Genomic DNA, 26,915 nt, shown 5'->3' with positions numbered 1-26,915 from the left:
CCTACTCCCAGCAGAGCCTAAACTTCAGACCTGGTCAGGACACTCCCTGAACTGCAGCAGGAAGGGCCCCTGGGCAGTCTTTGGGTGAAAAACAGCCGTGTGCTGCGAGTAGACAATGCTGCTGGACGGACTTTGCCTGCGGCTGAACGCTGTGGTCTGTGGGCTCCTGCTTTTCCTCGTCCTGGGCCAGGGTGAGGCTCTTTCACTGGGGGGCAAGGACTGGGGGTTATCTTGCCAGATTCTGCAGAGGCAGGATGTGAAGCTGCAGGAGGGAAGGCCCCAGGGAGATGGTGAGGGTGGAGAACTATAGTGTGGGGAAACTTGCACCTGACCCAATGCTTTGAAAGCCCTGGATGGGCCCCTGAGGTGCAGAGAGAATGGTGGCTGACCGAGGTCACATAGGTCACGTAGTACGGAAGGGCAAGGGAGGCCAGGAACTCTGAGCACAGCCTGGCATGGTAGGTGGAAGCGGGGGTCGTAACTCAGAGCGTTTCCTCCTTAGTGTTTGTGATAGAGCTAGCACTCCCTGTGAAAAATAACAATAAGTATCTTCCTGCTGCAGTTTGGCCCTGAGTGTTGTGCCCTTGGCTAGAGGGATGTCCTGGCACCCACTGAGTGTCCTTCCAAAGGGGCCCCAGTCAAGATTACTGGCTCTTGGGGAATCTGGCTGCATAAGCCCCTACCCTTGCATCCTACAGCCCATGTGTTGGAGAGACTGTCATATCCTTCTCTTCACCCCATGTACCCATCCTGGGTGAGGGCGCTGTCTGGCCTTCAGAGCAAAGGTGACTGCACTTCGTGTCACCACTTCCTGGCTCCCCCTGGCTGTTACCAGTAGCTTAGGTTATTCTGGCACCATGCAACTGTGTCCCCTCTTGCCAGTGTGATCCTCTCACCCCAAATGGCCCAACCATGAGCCCCAACTGTCCTTCCCCTTCCCAGACCAATTTACTTGGGAGACATCCACATTAATCCATTCCGCATGGCCCACCCCCAGGGGCTTCCGCCCTTAGTAGCCACTCACCAGGCTCTTAGAGGTCACCAAGAGCCTCCAGCAGGACAATTTGTTAGGCCTTGCTGATACCTCCTTTTGAAAAATGTTTAATATTTTAGATTGGACAAGGTGTTAGAGGGCACAGGTGATATGTCTGACCCTCTCCTGTCCCATCCTATCCTGGCTCCTTCACAGGGGCCATTAGGATCCCCAGGGCCTTCTACACACCATTCAAGAGTTTCCTCAAGAATGAGTGTGTGCACACATCCTTGGTTTTCACCTAAATGATCACAAACCCCCTCCCTTTCTGGCACACAACTTTTCCACTTCTTGACATAGGGGGCAACTTCCCCACATCTGTATGTGCTAGAGCTTCTTCGTACTGTTTCATGCAAGGGTTTCTCTTCAAGGAGAAAGGATCCTTTATGTAACTAGCCTCTGATCAGGAACATCAGGTTGTGTCCTTTGCCATAACAACCTTCAGGCATTGGAAGCCAGTGGCCACAGTGAGTTACATGGACAGATATCCCAGCTGCCAAGGAACTGTGTGTAGATAGATGTTACTGGGAACAGGGGTGGGCCTTTGACTTGGAAAGACACTGCTCGGTTGCCCTCTGTGGAACCTGTGAGTGGCTGTTGACTCTGACCAAATCCACCTGCTATTGCATCAGGCATGGCCTGATGTGCATCAGTGTGCATCAGTGTTGACCCAATAGGTGATCTGAGCAGGGAATGGGCAGGCGAGCTGGGAAGGGAAAGGTAGGTCTAGCAGGAGAGTGAGACTGAAAAGGCAAAACCCAGTGACAGGCAGGCACTGGCATGGCCACTTCCCCTTTGCCAGGGGGGCCCCCTTGGGCTTCCTCAGAAGGGGCTGGAGGCTTCTGCAGCCCCTCCATAATACCCACAACCGTCTCCTCAAATCTGGAGTCACTGCATTCACTGTCCTCATGGTCACTGGCCTGATAAGGGTGTTCAAGGCTGAAAAGCAGGAGCAATAAGCTGTGATTGGGGAACCCGGGAGAGCTTCCGTGAGGAGGTGTGCGATCAGGATTCCCACAGATGTAGAAATGGGAATGACCTTCGTTCAGGGTGAAGGGAACTGCATGAGGAGAGGCAGGGAGGTATGACTGCCCATCCTGAGAGCTCCTCCTTGCTTTCAGGACTCAGTTTCTGGGTCCACCGTCAAGGGCCCTCATCTTCTGTTGTCTCTGGTCTGTGGGTGGTATAGATCCCTGAAGCTGTTTTTTGTTTGTTTGTTTGTTTGTCTGGTTTGGTTTTTTACTTCTTATTATGGAGCCAGGCTCAGACTGGCCAAATTCTGCAGAAGCAGGACCTGAAACTGCAGAAGGAAAGCTTTAGGCAGGCAGGAGCCAGTGGAGGACACCAGAGGAACTGGGAGCCTGACCCCTCATCTCCCTGCACCCCGAGGGATGGAGAGTGTTGGGGCTGCCCGCAGCCACACAGCACCAAAGGGTTTCCAGTCTGTTGTAGAACAGTATAACACATAAGCTTTTTTAAAAAAAAAATTTATTTATTTATTTGACAGACAGAGATCACAAGTAGGCAGAGAGACAGGCAGAGAGAGAGGAGGAAGCAGGCTCCCCACTGAGCAGAGAGCTCGATGTGGGCCTCGATCCCAGGACCCCGGGATCATGACCTGAGCCGAAGGCAGAGCCTTTAACATTCTGAGCCACCCGGGCGCCCCAACACATAAATTTTTTAAGGTTCACCCATGTCAACATGTTCAGTACTTTTTTCTCTGTATCGCTGGATGATATTCCATTGTACAGACGCAGTACATTTTATTGCTCCGTGTATCAGTTGATGGACCTTTGGATTGTAAATTATAGATAATCCTGCAGTGAGCATTCTCGAGCAGGTTTTTGTGTGGTTGTATGTTTTCAGTTCTCACAGGTTTATACCTAGAAGTAGAATTGCTGGCTCATATGGTAAGTCTATGTTTAACTTTTTGAAGAACTGCCAGATTGCTTTCCAAAACACCTGCACCACTTCACCTTCTCACTAGCGAGGTGTGAGGGTTTCAGTTTTTCTATGTCCTTACCAACGTATGTTGTTAGCAGAATCTCTTACGTGAATCTCTTTGAATCTATTTTCCTTGTAATTTTGCTTCTCCATGGAAGAAACCAGTTCAGTTCTGGAGAGGATCCCAGAGTTTGGGCTTTGCTTATTATATCCATATAGCGTCTTTTAACTATTTCTCTGCCCCTGGCATGCCTGTAAAGTTGTACTCATTACTTGTATTCTACAGGCTTGATTGGATTTCGGTTTCAGGTTCTGCTTTGTTATGTTTTGGGGCAAGACTACTTTGTGTAGGGCTATGGACTTCCATCAGAAAACATACATTGCTTGTCTTGCTTTTTGTGGCAAAGTAAGTTGTTTGACGTCACAGTCAGATTTCAGCAAATGTTTCTCTTAGCATGAATGAGGTGAACTTTTCTTCCTTAGCGTATGAGCCATTTATTAGTATTCCTTACTCTATCCCTCATTATTTCATATTCTTTAACCAAATATGCGTAGCTGGCACATTTCTTCATCTTTTGTAGAAATTCTTTGTGTGTTAAGAATATCCCGGGGCTCCTTGTGTCAGGCGACTTTCAGTCCCTTCCTCCCTCCCTGATTCCCCTAGTAAGGCAGGGGGTCGTTCTTACCTTCTAGTTACAGTGGTGCCTCGCTTTTGTAGTTGTCCTCACCATATCATCACTCTTGGTTTGAAAAATGCTCTCTCTTTATTTTTTTAAGATTTTGTTTATTTGACAGATAGAGATCACAAGTAGGCAGAGAGGCGGCAGAGAGAGAGAGGAGGAAGCAGGCTCCCTGCTGAGCAGAGAGCCCGATGTGGGGCTCGATCCCAGGACTATGGGATCATGACCCGAGCATGAGCCCGAAGGCAGAGGCTTTAACCCACTGAGCCACCCAGGTGCTCCTGAAGGATGCTCCCTTTATGTCATTTCTTGCCACCTAGAGCATGAGATCCCTAAGGACAGGAGCCTTGAGTGTTTAATTCCCACAGTTCTACTGCCTCATGAGACCCACACAGTTGACAGAAAGGATACTCCCACCCCTTCAAGCTTATGTGACCCATTTGTTTGAAGCTCCTGGGGCTAAACTGTGGTGCCAGGTCCCCGGAAGCCTCACTGAATGTAATGGGAAAGGCTGGGGCCAGACCCAGGGAAGAGAGTGGGAGGAGTGGGCAGGAGTTGGGGGGACAGTGCACACACAGGGTTAAAGGCAGGAAATTTGTAAAGCAAGTGTTTGTAGATCAGAGTCCCTTGAGCTGAGGACAGGAAGCGGCAGGCAACATCAGTAGCCTGGGAAGGCCGCTGATGGATAGACTCAACCCTGGTGTCTGTTTCTATGCTCACAGGCCAGGATTCTGCCAGCCCTGTCCGGACCACACACACAGGGCAGGTGCGAGGGAGCCTCGTCCACGTGAAAAACACTGATGTGGGGGTCCACACCTTCCTGGGAATTCCCTTTGCCAAGCCGCCTCTAGGACCCCTGCGATTTGCACCCCCCGAGCCTCCTGAACCTTGGAGTGGTGTAAAGGATGGGACCTCCCACCCAGCCATGTAAGTGGGGATTCCAAGGAACTCTAGTCCCTCGGGTGGCGGGTACTCCGAACCCTGGGTCAGGCTGCAGATGTCATTTCATCTAAACCCCCACGGCCAGTCTCCCCTCTGAGTTTGGTGGCTCCCCACATGCATTTTTCCCATGAGCACGCAGATGCTTGGAAGGGTAAAGTAACTTGCCCAGGCTCTGGGCTTGGCACTTAAAACAGAGATACACACCTGCCTCAGTTCTAGTCGTGTCAGGCATTCTCTGCCACCAGCAGAGGTGTGGGTTGGCTCCATGAACCCCGTAAGAGCCTTTGACTCCAGCAGCAGATGCTGAGATCCCTGAGGGGTGGATGACCCCCGCTCTGTACAGTTACTGGGCCAGGGCCAGGGCCAGCTGCCTGGGGCCAAAGGGCATGTGTGTGTTCTTGCATCTGGAAACAGTGGAAGAGATGCGGTTCCCTGAGAGCCTGACTTGAGATGAAGGCTGTCCCATTGCCCTTCTTCTTCTTTTTTTTTAAAGATTTTATTTATTTATTTGACAGAGATCACAAGTAGGCAGAGAGGCAGGCAGAGAAAGAGGAGGAAGCAGGCTCCCTGATGAGCAGAGAGCCCAATGCGGGACTTGATCCCAGGACCCTGAGATCATGACCTGAGCCAAAAGCAAAGGCTTAACCCACTGAGCCACCCAGGCGCCCCCCATTGCCCTTCTTACGAGGGGTTAAATCTCCATTCGTTCGGGCAGCACACAGATGTGGGCTACTCCCTGGTTCCACACCAGTCCAGGTACAGGAATACAGTGGGGAATGTCAACATGTGCAGCCCGTGGCTCTCGCAGAGACCCCGAAGAGTCGAGATTTCCCAGCCTCGGGGCGATTGGTATCCAAGGCCTTCATGCCCTTGAGGCCTCCCTGGAAGACTGGGCTCCATCCCCTGTGGGACTAAGGGCAGAGGGGAGAAAATCTGGGCCCAGGATCTGGTTTTGACCATGGCACGGCCCCACTAGATGTCCGCAGAACATCACAGTCTTCAACATGATGGCTATGAAGCTGATGAACTTGAGCCTGCCCTTGATCTCCATGTCCGAAGACTGCCTGTTCCTTAACATCTATACGCCTGCCCACGCCCATGAAGGCTCCAGTCTGCCGGTGAGTGCCAAGCCCCTGCCACCTGGAGGGCGAGAGCACATTGCTTCTGCAAGAAGATCAGAAGGGACAGGATCAGCCTGGGCCCCTCTGCAGTGTGACCCTGTTGAGAAGCCCCTCACCACTGGGTCTAAGAGTGTTTCTTACCCAGCATGAGTGCTGACCCTTGGGCCTGGGGTCATAGAACCCTGGCTACTCCCAGAGGTCAGAAGCTGGATGGACCCAAGACTCATCCAACCAACTCGTGCCCAGGAGACCCACTCAGGGGCTGGATCTGTGGAAGCAACGAGAATGGAGAAACTTAAGTAATGTACCTGTGGGATGATCAGGAAGATGCCCCTTTCTTCCAGCTCAGAGAGTGCCAGGAGAAATGAAGCCAGACTTCGGTACATAGGGTGGGACCCAAAGTATGGGAGATCTAGTTTTCCTGATAGAAATTAGGTCCTTTGCAGTCTAAGTCACGAAGAAGGTCACCCTGTCCTGCCTGAGTTCTGTTTATGCAGCTCGGCACTTAGAGCCAAAGTGGTGGAGAATCCGGCTAGCAGCCCCCGTGGGGTCTGGGCAGGGTGGGAGCCACATGGTGTCTGTGCCTCGATTTCCCCAGGTGATGGTGTGGATCCATGGTGGCGGGCTTGTGGTGGGCATGGCTTCCATGTATGACGGCTCGGTGCTGGCGGCCTTTGAGGACGTGGTGGTGGTCACTATCCAGTACCGCCTGGGTATTCTGGGCTTCTTCAGGTGAGACTGGGGCTGGGCAGGGCAGCGCTGGTGGAGAGAAGCCAGGACCGCCCCGTGACCCCTGTTCGTGCCACCTTTCAGCACTGGAGACAAGCATGCCCCCGGCAACTGGGGTTACCTGGATCAGGTGGCTGCGCTACGCTGGGTCCAGCAAAATATTGCCTCTTTCGGAGGAGACCCTGGCCATGTCACCATTTTCGGCGAGTCCGCGGGTGGCACAAGCGTGTCCTCCCATGTTGTGTCCCCCTTGTCCCAAGGACTCTTCCATCGTGCCATCATGGAGAGTGGTGTAGCCCTGTTGCCCGGCCTCATTGCCAGCTCAGCCGATGCAGTGTCTGCGGTGAGTGCCCCCAGCTGTGGGAAACCAGACCACTGCCTCTTCTCAGACCTCTCAGCCTCCATCACTCTGCTAAATGAGGATGATGAGGGGCCCCTTCATGGGCAGGACTGTCTAGGCAGCCCCTCTGGCTGAGACATCTGAATCCACACCTGATACCTTGTGAGATTTGGGGTGCACCTGCCCCCAGCTGTGACCCTGGGCAAATCCTTCTCCCCTGTCTGGAAGGATGAGGCAGCCCCTGCCTTGTCTCTTTACAGATGGTGGCCAACCTGTCTTCCTGTGGCCAGGTTGACTCAGAGGCCCTGGTAGGCTGTCTGCGGGGCAAAACTGAAGAGGAGCTTCTGTCCATCCAACAGGTTGGGCCGAATGGACATGGGTGTGGCAGAAGGGGACCGGTGGGGGTGGGGAGCAGGTCCTTTACATTCTCTGGGCAAGTTACTCCATCTCCACACCTTGGTGTCCTCACAGCCCTGGGTGGGAAGTTGAGGCCAGGCCATGCAAAGCCAATGGCAGGATCTCTTGGGGGAGGGGGTGTGAGCATCCTGGATGAGCTAGGAGGGGGTGAATGGGACTCAGAGCCCATTAGAAAATGTCTGGGACCTCGCTTTGTGGGCCCTCTCAGCCTGCCATGATCATCCCTGGCGTAGTGGATGGGACCTTCCTGCCCAGGCACCCCCAGGAGCTGCTGGCCTCCTCTGACTTTCAACCTGTCCCCAGCATCATTGGTGTCAACAACGATGAGTATGGCTGGATCATCCCCAAGGTGATGCCCAGCCCCAAGCTCCCAGGTGCGGGGGCGGGCACAGGGCAGGAGAGGGGATTCTGGCAGGGCTCAGGGCATCATAGCTGTAGGCCCATCCTACTCTCAACTGGAGATTCCCTCACTACCCAGTTCATGAACAGCTCTGAGACCTGGAAGGAAATGGACAGAGAAACCGTGAAGGCCATTCTGCAGCAAATGTTGACAATGTTGGTGAGGCTTCTGGGGTCCTGCCCAAGTGGACGGGGACTTCTCTCCTGTCCAGAGGAAAGGGAAAACCCATCCCCAAGATAGCTTGTCCATGCATTGTCCCCCATGAGCAAAGGCTGGGGTCACCCCAGAGCTCGGCCTCTTCCTCCCCATTCCCTGTACCATCCCAGGATCCGTCTTCCCAAACCTGACTCTGCAGCCTCCCTGCTGCTGCCCGCTGCCTGACCTGCCTATTTCTGATCCACCTGGGCTAGATGTTGCCTCTTGAGTCTGTTGACCTGTTGATGGAGGAGTACATGGGGGACAGTGGGGACCCCCAGACCCTCCGAGCTCAGTTCCATGAGATGATGGGGGATGCCATCTTCGTGATCCCTGCACTCCAAGTAGCCAATTTTCAGCGTGAGTACATCTATGACTAAGGCCACAGCAGTGAGGGGGCAGCTCTGTGGGTCCCACGTGAGGTCTGTTGGTGTGCCGGTCCCAACCCATGCCTGTATATTAGGTCCCTAGGTGCCAGACACTTAATGTCCCTCATCTCAGTAAATCCTCGAAGCTAGTCTAAGAGATGGGCATTTCCCCACTTTACAATGAGGACCTTCAGTGACTTAACCCAAAACCATATAGCTAGGAAGTTCCAAGATCATGATTTGAACCCTTGTCCTTCCCACTGTTCTTGCTCCAGCCAGGGGCTCCCTCACCCCACTGTTCAGATTTAGACCAGCTTCAGACCTAGCTATCTTGTCACCATGGGTGATGCAGGAGAGCCCCAGGCAAGGGACCACCACGTCACAGCCTGTGCTCCCCACCCTCTAGGCTCACACGCCCCGGTCTACTTCTACGAGTTCCAGCATCGGCCCAGCTTCCTCAAGGACATCAAGCCGCCCCATGTGAGGGCAGACCATGGTGATGAGTTACTTTTTGTCTTTGGAACCATCTCTTGGAAAGGCTACAGTGAGTGTTCCTGGGCGGGGTCCCTCAGAGACTCCTTGTTCCCAGAATGTGGGGTGGGACCTTGCCTGGGTCCCTGCGTGAGGGTGATTGTCCTCTCTGTAGAGATGAGCAAACTGAGGCTCAGAGAGAGGGTGGAATCAGGTGCCCAAGATCTTACAGTTAGAGAGGCTGAGCTGGAACTCACTCCCCTCCACCCCTCCCCATCCGAGCCGCGGATGCATGGCAGGGGTGCAGAGGAGGGTATTTTGGAGGCATATTTGTTTCTTAAGTGACTTCCTGGTGTCAGAAGGAAGAAGGGAGCCTTTTTGGTCAGGAATGAGCCTAGTTGGGTTGAGGAGAGGGCCTGGCACCCCAAGGCTGTGGGGGGAGTGGGCAGAGAGCCAGGCTGGGGAGGGCAGAAGAGGACCCAAGGAAACGCTGCACGTGGGCTGGTGAGTGTGGTGGGGGCTGACCCGTGTGCTGGACAGGGGTTGGCCCCCACCTAGACCCTTGTCCTCTTGCTCTCTGTAGTTGAAGTCACAGAGGAAGAAAAGCTGTTGAGCAGGAGAATGATGAAGTACTGGGCCAACTTTGCTCGAAATGGGTAAGATGTCACATCCCACCTTAGCTTCGGGGGGCGGGGCTTGAACCCATTCAGGGGTCCCCCTTTTCTGTTGTGATCTCATTAGCGTACATGTATCCTTAATTGCAAGATGGCTCCTTCCCCAGTTCCAGGTCCCACATAGACCTGGGGCCTTGTGGGTGCTGGATGCTCCGCCCATCTCCAGGTGACCTGGAAGAAGGGGACAGTGCTATGTTACCCACAGAGCCTCTCTGACGGGAAGCAAAAAAAAACAGTCCCAGTCACCCTGCCCCCTGGTGACACTCTAGTGGGAGGTAATTTCTTTCCTAGATTTAGAAACATCGCCCTGTCACTCCCCAACCCCACCTGGCCTGTCGGATGCCTCACCTGACCCCAGTTGGGGTGCCAGGCCTGGGCTCAGTGGGGCTCTGAGTGACTACCCCCTGCCCTGCCGGGAGGGCATGTCTACAGGAACCCTAATGGCGAGGGTCTGCCCCACTGGCCCGTGTTGGACCAGGAAGAGCAGTTCCTGCAGCTGAGCACACAGCCTGCAGTGGGCCGGGCCCTGAAGGCCCACAGACTTCAGTTCTGGACGAAGACCCTACCCCAGAAGATACGGGAGCTGATGGAGGCAGAGGAGAAACACACAGAGCTGTAACTTCCTGTGGGTGAAGGGCCGGGGATGGGGGGCTTGAGTGCAGGTGGGGGTCTGCCGGCTATACCCACGCACACCCACTGAGGAGCCAGGAGCTTTTCCTTCCTTCCTGCAGCCATTCATTCGTCCTGCCAGCCAGCCAGCCAGCCAGCAAACATTTATTAAGAACCTAGTGCATTGGGGTGCTTGGGTGGCTTAGTTAAGCAACTGCCTTCAGCTCAGGTCATGATCCCAGGGTCCTGGGATCAAGCCCCGCATCGGGCTCTCTGCTCAGCAGGGAGCCTGCTTTCCTTCCTCTCTCTCTGCCTGCCTCTTTGCCTACTTGTGATCCCTGTCTGTCAAATGAATAAATAAAATCTTAAAAAAAAAAAAAGAACCTAGTGCATCATGTTAGTTGCCAAGCCCCCCATAGGTCCTCTCATGTTAGACACACTCGGTGAATCCCCCGCATGAAGCTGTGAATGAGCGAACCTCAATGGAAATTCACCCCGTGCTGAGCCTCAGGTCCCATCCCCTTCTCCTCCCCTCTACCCCACCCCTACCCTCCCTGTCCTCCCCCTTTGAAGAAGGGTTCTTTGGGAAATGTTACCCACATCTGGCTCTCAGCGAGCTCCACGGGCTGTCATATCTGTAAGGAGCCAGTAGAAAGCCTGGATGCCAGGAACCCAGGAGTTCTGAGGTACTGGCCACTGAGGCCGCCAAGTACTGAGGACAATGTCCCCATCCCCACCCATTGTCCCTGGGAGTAAATGTCATCTACCACTGACATTGCAACACCCAACCAGTCACTTACCTGTGTCCCACGAGGTGACTGACCCCATTTTTGTAAGAAGACTGAGCTTGTCCATGGGCCCCTGGAGCCTGGACGAGCTGTTTGGGGGCCAGGAGAGCCAGCTGGGTCCCTCAACCTACCACAGGGTTGGGGGAGGGGTGCAGGGCGAGGCGGCGCAAACCTTACACAATTGTAGCACATCCATCCACATCATGGTCCGTATCTGCGAGATAGTTCCTGGAAGTTGGACTGGGAGACCAGAAAGTCCAGAATAAGGGACTCTTTGTTTCCAAAGTTCTCTCCATCCAAGGAGGTCTCTCCTCTTGCCTTTTGGAATTCTCCTTGCCAGCCATGCCCCCCACCTTGCTGAGCTTCCCCCAACTCCCCATGGGTATCCACATGATTAGTTTTCCTGCTTGCCCCACTGCTTTCCCTAAACTCTTCCTTCCCTCACCTTGTGCATCCTCCCTGCAAAGGAAACCCTCTCTTCTGCAGTATTTGATCACAGCGCACAAAGATACCTAACTATGTTCACTCTGCCTCTTTGTTTCACCAAAGCACTTTTTTCTCTGTCTCTCAGAGGCTGTATCCTTCTTCTCATAGACCTAGGAATCCTGCTATGCCCCTGCCTCTGACCAACTTGCCCTCTCCAGGCACTAGATCTTCCAGGAGGAAAGTCCCCTTCTTTCCCTCCACTGCATGTGAGCCCAACCACAGAGCCTCCTGAAGAGGGGCCTGAGGGATAGAGACTGGCCACCAGATGGCAGACAAGGATAACCTTAAAACTAGGGAGAGGGGAGGGGCTTTTCTGTTAGCGGCCTCTGGTGCATCACGCAGCTCCTGCATCCCAGAAGCATTTGCTGAGCACCCACAGCATGCATGCCTCTGTAGGTCTTTCAGTCCTGCAGATGCACGATATATTTTCCAAAAGTGGATTCCCAGTATTAGTTTCTTAGTCATCTTATTTTTTAAACAGTTTTATTATGGAGTAATTTACATATAAATAAATTCACCCACTTTAGGTGTATGGTTTCACAAAGCTGGTTAAATATTGGAGACATACAACCACCATCACATCACGTTTTAGAATATTTCTCTTTTTTAACTTTTTTTTTTTTTTTTTTTTTTGGTCGGAGAGAGCAGAAGCAGGGGGAGTGGCTGGTGGAGCAGGCAGAGGGAGAAGCAGGCTCCCCGCTGAGCAAGGAGCCTTACGCAGGACTCCATCCCAGGACCCTAGGATCATGATCTGAGTTAAAGGCAGATACTCAGCTGACTGAGTCTCCCAGGCATCCCTCAAGTTTTAGAATGTTTCTGTTGCTCCAAAGAGTTCTTCCGTGCCCATTTGCAGTCAATCACTGCCCTGACCCTGGTCCAACATAGCCACCAAATTGCTTCCTGTTGCAATAGTTTGCCTTCTCTAGAATGTCATAGAAGTGAAATCATTTATTACCGATTTCTGTCACTTAACATAATGTTTCTGAGATTCAACCAGTGGTTTCCTTTTTATTGCAAAGTAGTATTCCATATGTGCCATGCTACATTTTTCTACCCACCAATTAATGGATGTTTAAGTGATTTCTATTTTTTGGCTCTTTTTATTAAAGTTTCTGTGAGGGGCGCATGGGTGTCTCAGTGGGTTAAAGTCTCTGCCTTTGGCTCAGTTCATGATCCCACGGTCCTGGGATCAAGCCCCACATTGGGCTCTCTGCTCTGCGGGGAGCCTGCTTCCCCCTCTCCCTCTGCCTGCCTCTCTGCCTACTTGTGATCTCTCTCTGTCAAATAAATAAATAAATAAATCTTAAAAAAATAAATAAAGTTGCTGTGAACATTTTCAGACAGGTCTTTGTGCAGACATGTTTTCTTTCTTTCTTTCTTTCTTTCTTTCTTTCTTTTTTTATTTGTTTGAGAGAGAGAGAGCACAAAAGCTGGGGTGGGGGGAGGTCAGAGGGAGAGGGAGAAGCAGACTCCCAGCTGAGCAAGGAGCCGATGTGGGGCTCAATCACAGGACCGTGGGATCATGACCTGAGCTGAAGGCAGACACTTTAGCGACTGAATCACTGGGTGCCCAATGTTTCATTTTGGGGGGGAAAATAGCTGAGTGGAATTGCTGGGTTATATAGCAAGTGCGTGTTTAACTTTTTTTTTTTTTTAAGATTTTATTTATTTATTTGACAGACAGAGACCACAAGTAGGCAGAGAGGCGGGCAGAGAGTGTGAGGGAAGCAGGCTCCCTGCTGAGCAGAGCCTGATGTGGGGCTCCATCTCAGGACCCTGGGATCATGACCTGAGCCGAAGGCAGAGGCTTTAACCCACTGAGCCACCCAGGCACCCCGCATGTTTAACTTTTAAAGAAAATGCCAAGCTGCCTTCCAAAGTGACATGTTTATGCCCCCACCAGCCATCTATGAGGATTTTAATTGCTCCCTAGCCTTGTGCACACTCGGTCTTACCCGTCTTCCACCATTGATTAATTGTAGTGGGTGGGGTGCCTGGGTGGCTCAGTGGGTTAAGCCGCTGCCTTCGGCTCAGGTCATGATCTCAGGGTCCTGGGATCGAGTCCCGCATCGGGCTCTCTGCTCGGCAGGGAGCCTGCTTACCTCTCTCTCTGCCTGCCTTTCCGTCTACTTGTGATTTCTCTCTGTCAATCTACTTGTGATTTCTCTCTGTCAAATAAATAAATAAAATCTTAAAAAATAATAATAATAATTGTAGTGGGTGTGTAGTGGTATCTTAGTGTGCTTGTTCCCTGTTTCAGTGTCTTTCTCTGTCTCTGTCCTTGTCTCTGTCTCTCTCGCCTCCTTGCTCCAGCTCTGCTGCATGTACCAATGGATCAAGGTGCAGGGAGAGGGATGGGCCCTACCTGAGAGGCTGCCAAAGACAGTCCAGGGAGGTGCACTGGTTATTTTTCATGGAGGGAAGTTTGACCCTGGGCCTCTCCAGCTCTGAATGCCACCTGGAACCCCAGGAGAGAATCTGGCATCTTGTCTAGGCATGACCCTCACCCAGCTCCTCACTAAGCCAGCACTTCTGTTTGAATCAGTAAATATTTGCCAGAGCCTCGCACTCCCACACATCCCCCACACCATGCCGACTCCCGGCCAGCCATGCTCCGGACACTAAGGCCCAGAGTTGAGTCCTGCCTTTACTTGGGCTAGAGGCTGTCCCAGAGAGACAGACCCCCTTACAGACTGCCCAGCCTGTAGCAAGAACGGGCTTCCATGGGCTCAGGTTCCGTGTCTTGTGTTTTCACACATGTAATCTCAGACCCTGTGAGGTGCTTCCTAGGATCGTCACTGTTTCACAGACAACAAAACCAGACCCAGGGCTCTGGGTAAAAAGTGACACAGCTAGCGCTCAGCAGGGCCTGGATTTGAATGCGGGAGTTCTGGCCCTTCAACTACACCATCCCGGGATTCGGAGTGGGATTTGAGTTGTGAATAAGAAGCTTCCAGCTCCTCTTACTCCATTCTCTCTGCAGACCTCAAAACCTCCTGCCAGGAGTCCGGGGGCCCCTTGAGGGCAATGCCCGGCTTCTTCCCTGTTACTTGAGGAGCCTCAAGAGAGAGGGGCTGACAGGAGAAAATCACGCCCCAAATACACCCTGGGCATCCTTGGACCTGGAGCCCCATGGCAGGGCCACCTAGGCCCAAGGCCCTGAGGCTTCCCAAGAGTATCAATGCAGCCAAGAGAAATGAAAACCTAGGAACTCAGAGAAACTGGTACACCACTGTCTGCGGCAGCATTCCTCAGAATAGTCAAAAGGTACAAACCACCCAAATGCCCATCCTTGAATGAACGGAAAAACAAACTGTGATAGAGCCATACAGTGAAATATTATTATTCAGCCCAAAATGGACAGAAGTACTGATACGTGCCATAACTGGAGTGAACTTCAGAAACATTACACTAAGTGAAGGAACCTGGACACAAAGGGTCACCTATTGCATGGTTATTATGGGCTAGATCCTGGATAGGGAAATCCAGGCAGCAGCAAGCAGATGAATGGTTATCAGGTTATCAGGTTATCAGGTTATCAGGAGATGGGGGAGCGTGTAGCAATAGGAGTGATTATTGAACAGGTATGGGATATTTTGCAGAAGTAATGAAAGAGTTTTGTAACTAGAAAGATGTGGTATTTGCACAAAATTGCAAATACACGAAGTGCCACTGAGTTACATACTTTAAAATGGTTAATTGTATATTACATAAATTTTACCTCAATTTAAAACAAAACAAAAAACAAATAATATCACCTTCAATTCCCTGTATCCAACATCAGGGGGCTCAGGCACCCCCTTGACTGGTAGGACTGGACACTAGCTCCTGCCCCAAGCCATGGGCTCCCTTGGAACTGCAGCACGGTCCCTGGCCACCATTCCCTTGGATGGGTGCTGTGTGTCTCTTGCAGTGAGCACACAGGACCTGGTGGAATTCCCTGGGTCAGGAGAGCTGGAATTTGAACCCAGGGCTTCGGAGCTCCAAAGCTCAGGCTCTTTCCCTTCCCCCTTGCCGGCCCGCCATCCCCCACCCCTGGGGAAATATCACAACATCCACCCCCCTGCAGTGGATCTCTGAACCCTCCCTCCCCAACTTGGGTAGAGGTACTGTGTCCTAGGGCTGGCCACCAGCCAGATGGGGAGGTCCACTGAGGTTTTTATAACATAACCCTTCAGAGATTGGTTGTGCCAAAGGGTGGGGCCTTACCATACCTTCCACTACTTCTGCTCCCAGTTAGTTGTGAGGAGCATGAGGACAGTGGTACAGAGTGGGTCCAGGGTCCTACCCTGGGTGGCCTGGCTGCTCCTGGTGTTCCCTGTCACAGCCACTGGTAAGATATGCAGGCAGAGCCTACCCAGCTGGGAGCTTCGGGGTTGCTGGGAGGACTTGGGTGGAGGGGACAAGAGGGAGGCAGGGACGAGGAGGGGTGGGCAGCCCGCTCGCTTGGGGAGGAAGCCCTCAGTTCTCAGAAATGGCAGGGGTTGTACGCACCATCTCTGGGCAGAGCCGCTGCCCTTGCAGTCATGTGTGATCTCCAGAGCAAGCCTCCAGAGGCCATGTTCTTCCTTGTGTTTTCAGGGCACCCAGGATTTGATTAATCAGCAAGACACAGCCATAGGAATGAGGGTCAGGAAAGATTTCCCCACAGTTCTAGAAACAAGAGTGTGCAGGGAAGCACCGGGTCAGTCAAGAGGCGGACGAGGGGAAGGGAAAACGTGAGCAAGAGACTTTATTGTTTGCAGAAGGAAACGGCCAGATGGCTAAGCAGCTTCTGGAGAGGCTGATTCAAATATTCTTATTAGGCTCTGGGGCAGGGGCTGTCCTTCCTTATCCGGTATCTTGCCCTGGTGTGATTAGGGCAGGGGTTATTGATGGGAAATCTGAGAAGCCCAGAGGAGGTGGCTGGGGGCTCAGGCTCTGGATTGGTTGGTTTGCATCTGAAAGACACCTTTCTGGGAGTTGTTTATTAGCTCTAAGAACTGGCCAGCCCTGGAAGGTGCACACTGTCTCCAGAGTCTGCAGGGCATCAAGATAAAGAAAACAAAATGATGTGGTTATTACACTTAATTCAGCAAATGAGAAATCTGAGGGTGAACGGCTAGCCTGATGGCCCAAAGCCCCATGGCAGGTCTGTGGGTCCCAGGACAGCCTAGTTCGCCCTCCGGGGATTCGTTGGCCTAGAGGAGATTGGCAGACCTTCAAGGGGGGAGGAGAAAGTGAGGGGTCATCCTAAGGCCCATCTCCCAGGCTTGCTGGGAAGGCTAGTCACAGCCCTGGGTGCTAAGTGCTCAGAACACAGCTCACAGAGCGGGTACATTCGCTGTGAGTCCATTAACCTCCCTCCCACCATCCCCTGTGGAGGCTGCAAACTCATTCACTGGCCCTCTGTCCTGCCCACAGGGCCTGAGGTCACACGGCCTGAAGTGGACACCACCCTGGGCCGCGTGCGAGGCCGGCAGGTGGCCGTGAAGGGCACAGACCGCCTGGTGAATGTCTTCCTGGGCATCCCGTTCGCCCAGGCACCGCTGGGGCCCGGCCGGTTCTCAGCCCCACGCCCGGCACAGCCCTGGAAGGGTGTGCGGGACGCCAGCACTGCCCCTGCCATGTGAGTAGCCCCTTGCAGGTGGACAAGCTGGTGGGTGGCAGGGGTCTAGATTGTTGGGGCTGGTGGGCTGACGCCCTGGCCCTCGGGCCCATCCCTGGCTGCAGGTGCCTGCAAGATCTGGAGAGAGCAGAAAATGTCAGATTTGTGTTGAATGGAAAGCACCAGCTCTTCCCTATTTCAGAGGACTGCCTCATCCTCAACATCTACAGCCCAGCTGAAGCCACGGCAGGGGCTGGCCGGCCGGTGTGCAGCCCTGAGGGCCCCGTCTGCACCTGCAGCTCCGCCTGGCCTGTCCTCTCCCCAGCCCTTTTCTCATACTGCCACAGGGGTCCCAAGAACACCCTGGGTTGATGGGAGGGCAGCTGCTGTCTTAGGAGCTGGGCGTCACTGCCCCATGGCCTCTCTGCAGGTCATGGTGTGGTTCCATGGAGGCTCTCTGGTGATTGGCGCTGCCACCTCCCAAGACGGGTCAGCCCTAGCTGCCTACGGAGATGTGGTAGTGGTCACTGTCCAGTACCGTCTGGGCTTCCTCGGCTTCCTCAGGTGAGGTGGCCAGCCCGGGGGAGCGCCTTGCTGGCACTGGGCAGAGGCCAGCTTGGGAGGCCCGTCAGAGAACTGGGATGGGGTACAGAACTTGAATGCAGATTTCTCATGCAAGTAGGGTGGCTGGAGACCAAGGGCTCCTCCCCAATGCCCAGAGTTATACAGAGAACTTGGTCCTTTGGACAGGAAGTGTGGACTCCTGACCTGGCGCCAGGATCCCAGCAAGGGATGGGGGCAAGGAGGACTGAGCTCTGGCAGGCTGCCCAGCTGGGCATACCCACACCACAGGCAGGGCAGGGGGCTCCTGAGCCTGCCTCCTACCCAGGCCAGACTTGGGGCAAGGGGAGGGTCTGCCGTCCTGGGGGTTGGTTAAAGGCTGACGACAAGCCAGCCAGCCTACCCTAATGACTGCTCCCAACCTCCGGCTCCCTAGCACTGGGGACGAGCATGCACCTGGCAACTGGGGCTTCCTAGATGTCGTGGCTGCTCTGCAGTGGGTGCAGGGGAACATCTCCCCCTTTGGAGGTGACCCCAACTCTGTCACCATCTCAGGCACCTCTGCTGGCTCCTGCATCGTCTCTGCCCTGGTGAGTCTCCACAGGGAGCCAGCAGCCCTATCTCCCGTGGCCCCAGACCTCCCAGGGTCTCTGCCCACCCCATGTCCTCCACACGGCACCCAGGTCCTGTCCCCGCTGGCCGCAGGACTGTTCCACAGAGCCATCGCACAAAGTGGAGTCATCACCACCCCAAATTTACTGGATTCTAACCCAAGGGTCCTGGCTCAGGTCTGCATTTCTTTCATTCTCTCTCACCCAACACGGGCCAGCCCCAACTTGCCCTGTGCTTGTCCTGAAGTTCCAGAGGGTGTCACTGGTAGGGAGATCCCTACCTCTGTTGGTGGAGAGGGACCCACTGGGATGAAAGAAGCACAATGTCCATGGAGGCTCAGAAAATCACCAGTGCCTCCCTTCCCGCTGACACCCCCCCCCCCAGCCCGGCACCCCTGTTGTCCCCTCCCTGCCACACTAGCCCTGCTGGAATCCCTCCTCTCGGAACCCTGTCTCATTTCCTTACTCACTCTGCACAGCATGACTGAGCCCGCTAGCTCTGAGAATAGAGTTAACTAGATAATGATACTGTTCTCGAGGGTAAGGGGACTCGGCTACCCACACGGATAATGACAGTATGATGCAATGGAAGACACACAGGGTGCCTGGGGACCACCCAAGCTTGTGGGCAAGGAAGCCTTGGGTTCCTTGGGTTGGTGGCAGGTCTCTGGCCAGTCCCGAGGCCCCATCTCTGACATCACTGCCCGTCTTTCCTACTGATACACCCTGTGTGTACAGGGAGGCAGAGGTCTGGAAGGTGGGGGCTGATGGGGGAGGGAGAGGCAAAGCTCTTGTCTATCCCCAAGGGCTTTGCAGACTCCCTGGGCTGCCGCTCCACCTCCTCGGCTGAGATGTTGCAGTGCCTCCGGCAGATGCCAAAGGAAGAGCAGATCCTTAACATAAAGACGGTATGCCTACCTCTCAGGGGGCGGTGGCAGGCAATGGGACAGAGGGGTCTGTCCTGCTCTCGTGGGAGCCGAGAAACTGTCATCAGTCTGGGGTGAGGCTCAGGGCAGCCTCCCCTGAAGGGAAGGCTCCCCTGGCTGTGGAGGGCCCAGCCAGGTCTGGGAGCATGAATGGAGGGCCACCTCTTCTAGAAAAGAGGTCTGCTTGGAAGATCCTTTGATTGGGCTCCCTATTCCTCCTGGTCCTCCAACCCTGGTGACCTCTATCTCCTCTAAGGCTCAGCCACCCAGGCATGCAGCCACCCAGGCATGCACCCATCCAGATGCACCTCATCTGGGTGAGCCCCAGATGCCATCTTTTTAGGGCATGGGCCTGATTGGGAAGACCTGTGCCTTGCTTTCTCCTGCAGAACATGACAGCGTTCTACACCATTGATGGAACCTTCTTTCCCAAGAGGCCCACGGAACTCTTGAGGGAAAGACACTTCCACTCTGTGCCCTTCCTCATGGGGTTCAACAATCATGAGTTTGGCTGGCTCATCCCCAGGGTGAGTGTCCTTTGGCTCTTGTGCTTTCAAGTCCCTGCCCCAGCCAGTCCTCTGCTGCCCCAACACCATCACCGCAGCCTGTAAGCTGACACTCCCATTTGATAGGTGAGAAAGGAAAGCTCAGGGAGGTTTATGGGACTTGATTAAGGTTACCCAGATTAATTTTCCAGAAGCAAATGCTTGGGGACCAGGCTCTTGCACAAAGTAGCCTTCTGGGCAGCACTCATTCGCAGCATATTCTTGCCTTGGTGTCTGGTTTATACATCAAACTCTAGGAGACTGGTTAGTATGTCTCTGTGCCTGGGAGTCTGATTACCTGAGACTTTCAGGTTCCAGATAACAATAAACTAGTGGGGGACATCATGGCCCAAGTGCCTTCCAGTCCCTTCCAGGTGAACAGAACTCCCCACACAAAGTGTTAACATGATGCTTTCCTTCTGTGCTTCTTTCCTATCATTCTCTTTCTTCTACCCATCTTTACAGTGATGGACTTTAATGACTGCAAAACTTACAAAGGGAGCGTCTCATCGTAACATTCCTTAATTTCCAAACTTGGGCACTATCTAGTTTTTATGATGGAAACGAATAAGGCAGTGAACATCTGCACGTCCGTAGCTTTTGTCCTTTGATTTCTTCCTTTGGAATTCCTCTCCAGGAAGGACATTTGGGTGTTTGCTGGATGACAGGCTCATGCAATCTTGACACTCAAGGACAAAACTTATAGAAGTTTCCAGGCCAGGGGTGTGTGTGTGTGTGTGTGTGTGTGTGTGTGTGTGTGTGTAATGGCAGACGAGTGTTTGGGGGAAACAGTGCCCTGGACCCTGGCAGGCAGCCTTGGCCCCACACTGTCAACTTAGAGCCATGAATTGAATGGTGAGAAAGAGCCAAGCCCGCTGGCTCCCAAGGCCCCAGGCAAGCCTCCCTGGTACAGAACCCTGTGCCTGGGACTTTGTAGCCACAGATGCTTCTCAGGAATTGGGTGGCTCAGGGCACTGCTCACCTTCTCACTGGTGCAGGCATTCTCTTCACTCTCCTTGTTATCCCTCTGGGCACAACTGTATATTTCTCAGCCAACTAGACGTTTACTGGATGTCCATGGTGGAAGCTTTAGCCATGGAAAGTAATCGAGGGGCGCCTGGGTGGCTCAGTGGTTTAAAGCCTCTGCTTTCGGCTCAGGTCATGATCCCAGGATCCTGGGATCGAGCCCCACATTGGGCTCTCTGCTCAGCAGGGAGCCTGCTTCCTCCTCTCTCTCTGTCTACTTGTGATCTCTGTCTGTCAAATAAATAAATAAATATTAAAAAAAAAAAAAAAAAAAAAAAGAAAGTAATCGAGACCCCGTATGGAGGCCTCACCATCTCTTAGGCATGGCCACTGGCATAGCACTTGGCAAAGTTGCTATGCCAGTTTCAACTGCGGCCGGCAACTTGAGTCCCCAGGTTTTGTTGCAACTTTACCAGCATTTGCAGACTATAATTTTAAAAATATAAACTTTATTGAGATGTAATTTCCATACCATAGAATTTACCCTTTTAAAAAGTATATAATTCAGTGGGCTTTATATATCCACAAAATTGTGCCACCATCACCATTATCTTATTCCAGAACCTTTACATCACCCTAAAATGCAGCCCATACCTGCTGGCCATCACTTCCCACCCCACCTCCCCCAGCCCCTGCAACCACTAATGTACTTTCTGTCAAATCTGTGGATCTGCCTATTTTAGACATTTCCAGCAATCTCTATACAGGAAGTGGGGCTCAGACTCACAGACCCTAGATCAAGAGTCACGTGCTCCACCAACTGAGCCAGCCAGGCACCCCCTAGACATTTCAAATAAATAGAATTCTACAATATGTGGATTTTTTTGTCTGACCTTTTTCATCTAATAGGCTGTTTCCAAGTTCTTCCAAGTCATAGCATGTATCAGCACTTCCTCCTTTTTTACGACTGATCGGTGTCTAGTATGGATATAGTGCGATTTGTTTAGCCATTCATCAGTTAATAGGCATTTGGGTGGTTTCCACCCTTTTGGCTATTATGGGTAATCCTACTCTGAACATTAATGTACATGTATATGTTTTAATTTCTCTTGGTTATTTACCTAGGAGGGGAACTGCTGGGTCCTAGAGGAACTCTGTTCAATTCTTTGAGGACCTGTCTGTTTTCCAAAGTGGCTGCTCCATTTCCCATTCCAATACTCATTAGCTCTCATTATAGTCATCCTACTGGGGTGAAGTGGTATCTCATTGTGTTTTTGATTTGCATTTCCCAGATTACTTAGGATGTTGAGCATCTTTTTATGTGATAATTGGCCATTTTTATGTCTTTTTTGGAGAAATGTCTTTTAAAATCTTTTGCCCATTTTAAAACTGCATGGCCTTTTTATTGTTGAGCCGAAGAGTTTTCCATGTATTCTAGATACAAGTCCCTTATCAGATATATGATTTTCAAATCTAGTTTTCCCATTCCATGGGTTGTCTTTTCACTTTGTTATGGTATCATTTACAACACAAAAAACTTTCATTTCGATGACATCTGATTTATTTTCTTTTGTGCTTGTGCTTTTAGAGTAATATCTAAGAAGTGATTGCTTAATCCAAAGTCATTGAGATTTACCTCTATGTTTTTCTCAAAGAATTTTATAGTCTTAGCTCTTATATTTAGGTCTGTGATTCATCTGAAGTTTATTCTGTGTATGGTTTAAGTTAGGGATTCTTCTGCATGAAGTTATCCAACTGTCCCTGAATCATTTGTTTAGAAAAACTTTTCTTTCCTTATTGAAATGTCTTGGTGCCCTTACTGAAAATCATTGATCATAAATGTAAAGGCTTACTTCTGGACTCTCAGTTCTATTTCATTAATTTATATGTCTATCCTTATGTCAATACCACACTATCCTGATTACTACAGTTTTGTACTAAGTTTTAAAATGGGGAAGTGTGAGCCCTCCAACTTTCTTCTTCTTTTTCCAGATGGCTGCATTACTTTGCTAGAGTTACAACAGAAGACCACAATGTGGGGCAGGGTGGGGCACTTAAAGAACAGAAATTAATTGTCTCACAATTTGAGAGGCTAGAAGTCTGAAATCAAGGCGTTAGCAGGATTGGTTCCTCCAGAGTACTGTAAGAGAATCCAAGCCTCTTCACTAGTTTCTGGTAGCTTCAGGCATCCCTAGCTCTTCGCTTATGGATGGCATTCCCCCTCTGTCTTCATATAGTCCTTCCTTAGTACCATCCATCTCTGTGTCTGAATTGCCCCTTTTTACGAGGACACTAGTCATATTGGACGAGGACCCAGCCTAATGATTACCTTTGTAATCATCTTGACTACCTCTCTAAAGTCCCCATCTCTAAATAAGGTCACATTCTGCAATACTGCACATATCTCTTTGTGGAGACCCAAATCAGTCCCTAACAATTGTTCTGGTTATTCTGGGTCGCTTGCATTTCCATATGAATTCTGACCAGCTTGTTGAGTTCTGCGCCCCCCCCCCCAAAAAAAGTGGCTGAGATTTTGATAGGCATCATGCTGAATCTATAGTTAAGTTTAGGAAGCATTGCCATCGTAACAAGATGATGTCTTCCAACCCATGAACATAGGCTGTCTTCCCATTTACATAGGTCCTCTTTAATTTCCCTCAATTATATTTTTGAGTTTTTAACATACAGGTCTTGCACTTTATTTTTTTTTTAAGATTTTTTATTTATTTATTTGACAGAGAGAGAGATCACAAGCAGGCAGAGAGACAGGCAGAGAGAGAGGAAGGGAAACAGGCTCCCTGCTGAGCAGAGAGCCCGGTGCGGGGCTCAATCCCAGGACCCTGGGATCATGACCTGAGCCGAAGGCAGAGGTTTAGCCCACTGAGCCACCCAGGCACTCCGGTCTTACACTTTATTAATGAAGAGGATTTCCAAGTATTTTATTTTTGATGCTATCGTAAATGAAATAGTTTTCTATATATCATCTTCAGATTGTTCATTGCTGGTGTGTAGAAACACAACTGATTTGTCTGTTGTTCTTATAGACCATCATTTTTAAGACATTTGCACCTTTAGCTACTGTGGCCTTTAGTTTAGTCTTTTACTTTTTAATGCAATTAATATCCCCTTTTGGGTATACAGTCTTTGTGTTTACTCATCTGTGGGTTTTTTGTTCCTATTTTCACAAAGATTAGCAAAGAGCCTTGTAGCCATGAAACTAACTTCAATAATTAATGTTTCCGTAGTGTTTACTGTATGTCAGGGTCTTTATATTTACAACCTCGGTGTTCATAATCCTATGAAGCAGGTTATTGTCATTTCTTTTTCACAGATTAAGAAACTGAGACAGAGAGCTTAAGTAATAGACCTAGGTCACGCACCTAGAAAGTAGCAGAGCTGGGATTTGAACCCAGAGACTATGCCCTTAAAACTGTAACATATAAAGACAACATTTCACTTTAAAGACAGCATTTTAACTTCCCCTGTGGGCCCTCATATGATACCTGGTCACAGTTGGCTCTGTTCACAGGGTTGTGAACACCTGTCTGTTCCTGGTTGTGAGTGGAGGGTGGGCGGTGATAAGACTGTGATGAGAGGACCCTGATGTCCCCACAGGGCTGGGGTTTCCTGGATAAGATGGAACAGTTGAGCAAAGAAGAAATATTGGCCCTACTGAGACCCTACTTGGCTGATTTGGTGAGTCAAAAGGGAGAAAGGGGTAGTCCAATGGTATCCTATCCAGAATAGTTGGGCACCCTCCTCTTCCTCCTACCCTCCATCCCCCACAGCTACACCCACACTGCCAAACCCCTTGGTTCAGCTGCTGAATTTTAGTTCCACCTAGAAATCCCCTTGGACATGAGTCAATGTGGTTCTCAAAGAAAGATGATCATCATCATCATCTTCATAGACTACCCCCTAATGAGCCCATACTGTGTGCCAGAGACTGTCCTGTGCTGAGCCCTAGGACATGCATTCATCTCCTTCAATCCTCATTATAACCCTGTGAAATAGAAATTTTCATTATTCCCATTTTGCAGAAGAGGAAACTGAGGCTCCAGGTCTCACAAAAAGCAAAGGGCAGAGGCAGAGCTTCTGCCAGCTCTGTCTGATCCCAGAGCTTCTGCTGTTAAGACCATCCTGTCAGATGTGGAGCCACTTGGACCTGAAGTCCAGTCACAACGCTGGCTACTTGTCCACAGTTAGCCTTTGAGCCCATTTCTTCATCTGCAAGCGAGGATAAACTTCCCACCTAAGGAAACTGGATGCTGTATTTGAAAAGTCTGCCAGGAAACTAGTATTCAGAAGGTGCTCAATCTATGCATATTTCCCTCCCTTCTTCGGAACCCTCAGAGTTCTCCCCATTCATATCACCTCATCCCTGTTCTCTGGAGCTCTGGGGGAGCCCCCATGATTTGTTCTTTCACTAACTTCCTGGTTAAGTTCAGCCGGGCAGTTCCTGAACACCAGAATCCTTAGCCAGGAACTTCACATGAGCTGCCAGGCAGCTCTGCCAGGCAGGTTACGACTTTCAACCTATTGGAGATCACACAGCCAAGCTGGCTGACCTGAGCCAAAGGTCCAGATCTGACCTGATCCTGCCCAGACACTATCTAGAACCCCCAAGGGAGGCACATGAGTCCTGGGATATGAAAGAGGCCATGCTGGAGGGTTTGGAGCTTCTTGGGAGGGTCTGCTGGGGCCGTGGGACCAGAGCAAGCCTGAGCTTGGACTTCTGTCCTAGGATGTGCCCCCTGAGGTGATACCCAACATTATAGACGAATACCTAGGCAGCATTTCTGATGCAGAAGCCAAACGCAATGCTTTCCAGGAGTTTCTAGCTGACATGATCATCATCTTACCTGCCATGAATTTCTCTAGAAGCCTCCAAGGTGAGCCTATCCTGTTCACCTGCCCCACCCTTCCCATTTTGGCCCAGGAACTGGATTATCACAGGCTACATGGCCCACACCCTGCTGCTGCCCCATACCCTGCTTCCTCCCCAGGATACAGACATGACTCTGGCAGGTCACTCTGCAGGTTAGTAAACCAAGGCTCAGAGAGGTGCTGTGACTCGTCAAAGGTCACCCAGCAGGGCTCATCACCAACTCTCAGGGATTCACCTGATTCATGAGTGAATTTTCCCCACAATCAGCCCTTCTCCTGGGAGAGAAGTCTTGCTTCCTCCAAGCCTGGTGGCTAGTCCCTGACACAGCACTAGAACAGCTCCTAGCTCTTATCTTCGTGACCTTGAGCAAGACGCCTGGCGCCTCTGTGCCTTAGCTTCCTCATCGGTAAAACAGCAACAGTAACAGTCTAATTGGTATGTTGCCAGGAGGGTGAAATGAATGATGACACAGAAAGCGCACGGCTTGGTGAGTGACAACCAGCAAGTACTCAGCACATGCTTGCTGACAGTGAAGTTGTCAACATCAGAACCGTTACTGGATTGGTGTTACTACCAAAGGCAGGACCCCATCAGGCTGAGGGTACCTAACCCTGAGGCAGACCTCTCTCCACAGATTCCGGAGTCCCCATCTTTTTCTATGAGTTCCAGCATCGACCCAGTTCTTTCGCGAAGATCAAGCCGGAGTGGGTGAGGGCTGACCATGGGGCTGAGCTAGCCTTCATGTTCGGGGGTCCTTTCCTCATGGACGAGAGCTCCCTGCTGGGTGAGGACACAGAGACGGGCGATCCTTGGGCTACAGGCTCCAACGGGCTAGGCTGGGGCTTGTAGGCACACACGTCTCCAGTCCGCACTGGGGACCCTTGGGTCCTCTCCAGGACCCACCTGACCCTGATCCTGGTCTGTTCCTTCCATAGCCTTTCCAGAAGCTACAGAGGAGGAGCAGCAGCTGAGCCTCACCATGATGGCTCAGTGGACCCAGTTTGCCAGGACAGGGTGAGTGATGGGCAGGCACACCTGACTTTGGGCCTAGATGACTCGCATCTTCCCCCAGTGGATAGTGTGGGAGGCCTTAGCTTTCATTCATTCCTCCCTCCCAGGGACCCCAATGGTGAGGGGCTGCCTCTGTGGCCCTCCTACAACCAGCTGGGGCAATACCTGGAAATCAGCCCGACACCACGAGTTGGCCATAAGCTGAGAGAAGCCCGAATGCATTTCTGGACGGAGACACTTCCTGCCAAGATCCAGCAGTGGCAGCAGACACAGAAGGGCAGGAAGGCCCTGGGGGAGCTCTGAGGGGTGGCACAGTCCCAGCAACGCAGCTTCTTCCTCCTTCTGCTAAGAAACTTTAGCTTAAACCAAGCTGATGTACAGACATGTCCCTGAAAGAATCAGCCCCTCCACGACTAGCATTGTGCTCTGTTGAAATGTCACCTGCTGCCTTCTGCAAGGGCCTTTGTACAGACTCTTCCATCTTCCTGAAGTGCCTTTCCCCCTTACTTCGCGGTTAGTAACAGATTATTCTTCAAGCCGGGGATCCCCCTCCTCCAAGAAGCTTTCCCTGCCTTCTTTGGGCCTAAGTCTGTGTCCATTACAGTATAGGCCACCCCAGACTA

General features: G+C 51.6%; 2 protein-coding genes and 1 long non-coding RNA gene across 3 annotated transcripts; 2 read left to right on the top strand and 1 right to left on the bottom strand.

Annotated features, from left to right (window-relative positions):
• Positions 1-16: 16 nt before the first annotated feature.
• On the top strand, positions 17-10,303 carry CES2 (carboxylesterase 2). The gene is made up of 12 exons (XM_082711974.1): positions 17-191; positions 4,380-4,584; positions 5,576-5,717; positions 6,319-6,452; positions 6,534-6,792; positions 7,050-7,148; positions 7,415-7,555; positions 7,685-7,765; positions 8,017-8,161; positions 8,576-8,713; positions 9,224-9,296; positions 9,747-10,303. Exons 1-12 carry the CDS (start codon positions 116-118, stop codon positions 9,931-9,933), a joined length of 1,680 nt encoding a protein of 559 aa, XP_082568100.1. The 5' UTR covers positions 17-115; the 3' UTR covers positions 9,934-10,303.
• LOC309853651 lies at positions 9,306-16,204 on the bottom strand. The gene is made up of 3 exons (XR_014305847.1): positions 15,692-16,204; positions 10,889-10,951; positions 9,306-9,485 (listed from the first exon to the last, which is right to left on the bottom strand). It is a non-coding gene; the product is annotated as an uncharacterized lncRNA (long non-coding RNA).
• On the top strand, positions 15,409-26,915 carry CES3 (carboxylesterase 3). Its single transcript, XM_082711973.1, has 13 exons — positions 15,409-15,530; positions 16,601-16,805; positions 16,910-17,048; positions 17,215-17,348; positions 17,782-17,935; positions 18,029-18,133; positions 18,763-18,864; positions 19,272-19,409; positions 24,009-24,089; positions 25,138-25,285; positions 25,916-26,065; positions 26,217-26,295; positions 26,400-26,915. Exons 1-13 carry the CDS (start codon positions 15,449-15,451, stop codon positions 26,593-26,595), a joined length of 1,713 nt encoding a protein of 570 aa, XP_082568099.1. The 5' UTR covers positions 15,409-15,448; the 3' UTR covers positions 26,596-26,915.

The sequence above is a fragment of the Mustela nivalis genome (genome assembly GCF_964662115.1).
Source record: "Mustela nivalis genome assembly, chromosome: 18".
Taxonomy (NCBI): domain Eukaryota; kingdom Metazoa; phylum Chordata; class Mammalia; order Carnivora; family Mustelidae; genus Mustela; species Mustela nivalis.
Note: the sequence above shows the minus strand (reverse complement) of the source record. Positions and strands in the feature narration are given on the sequence as shown.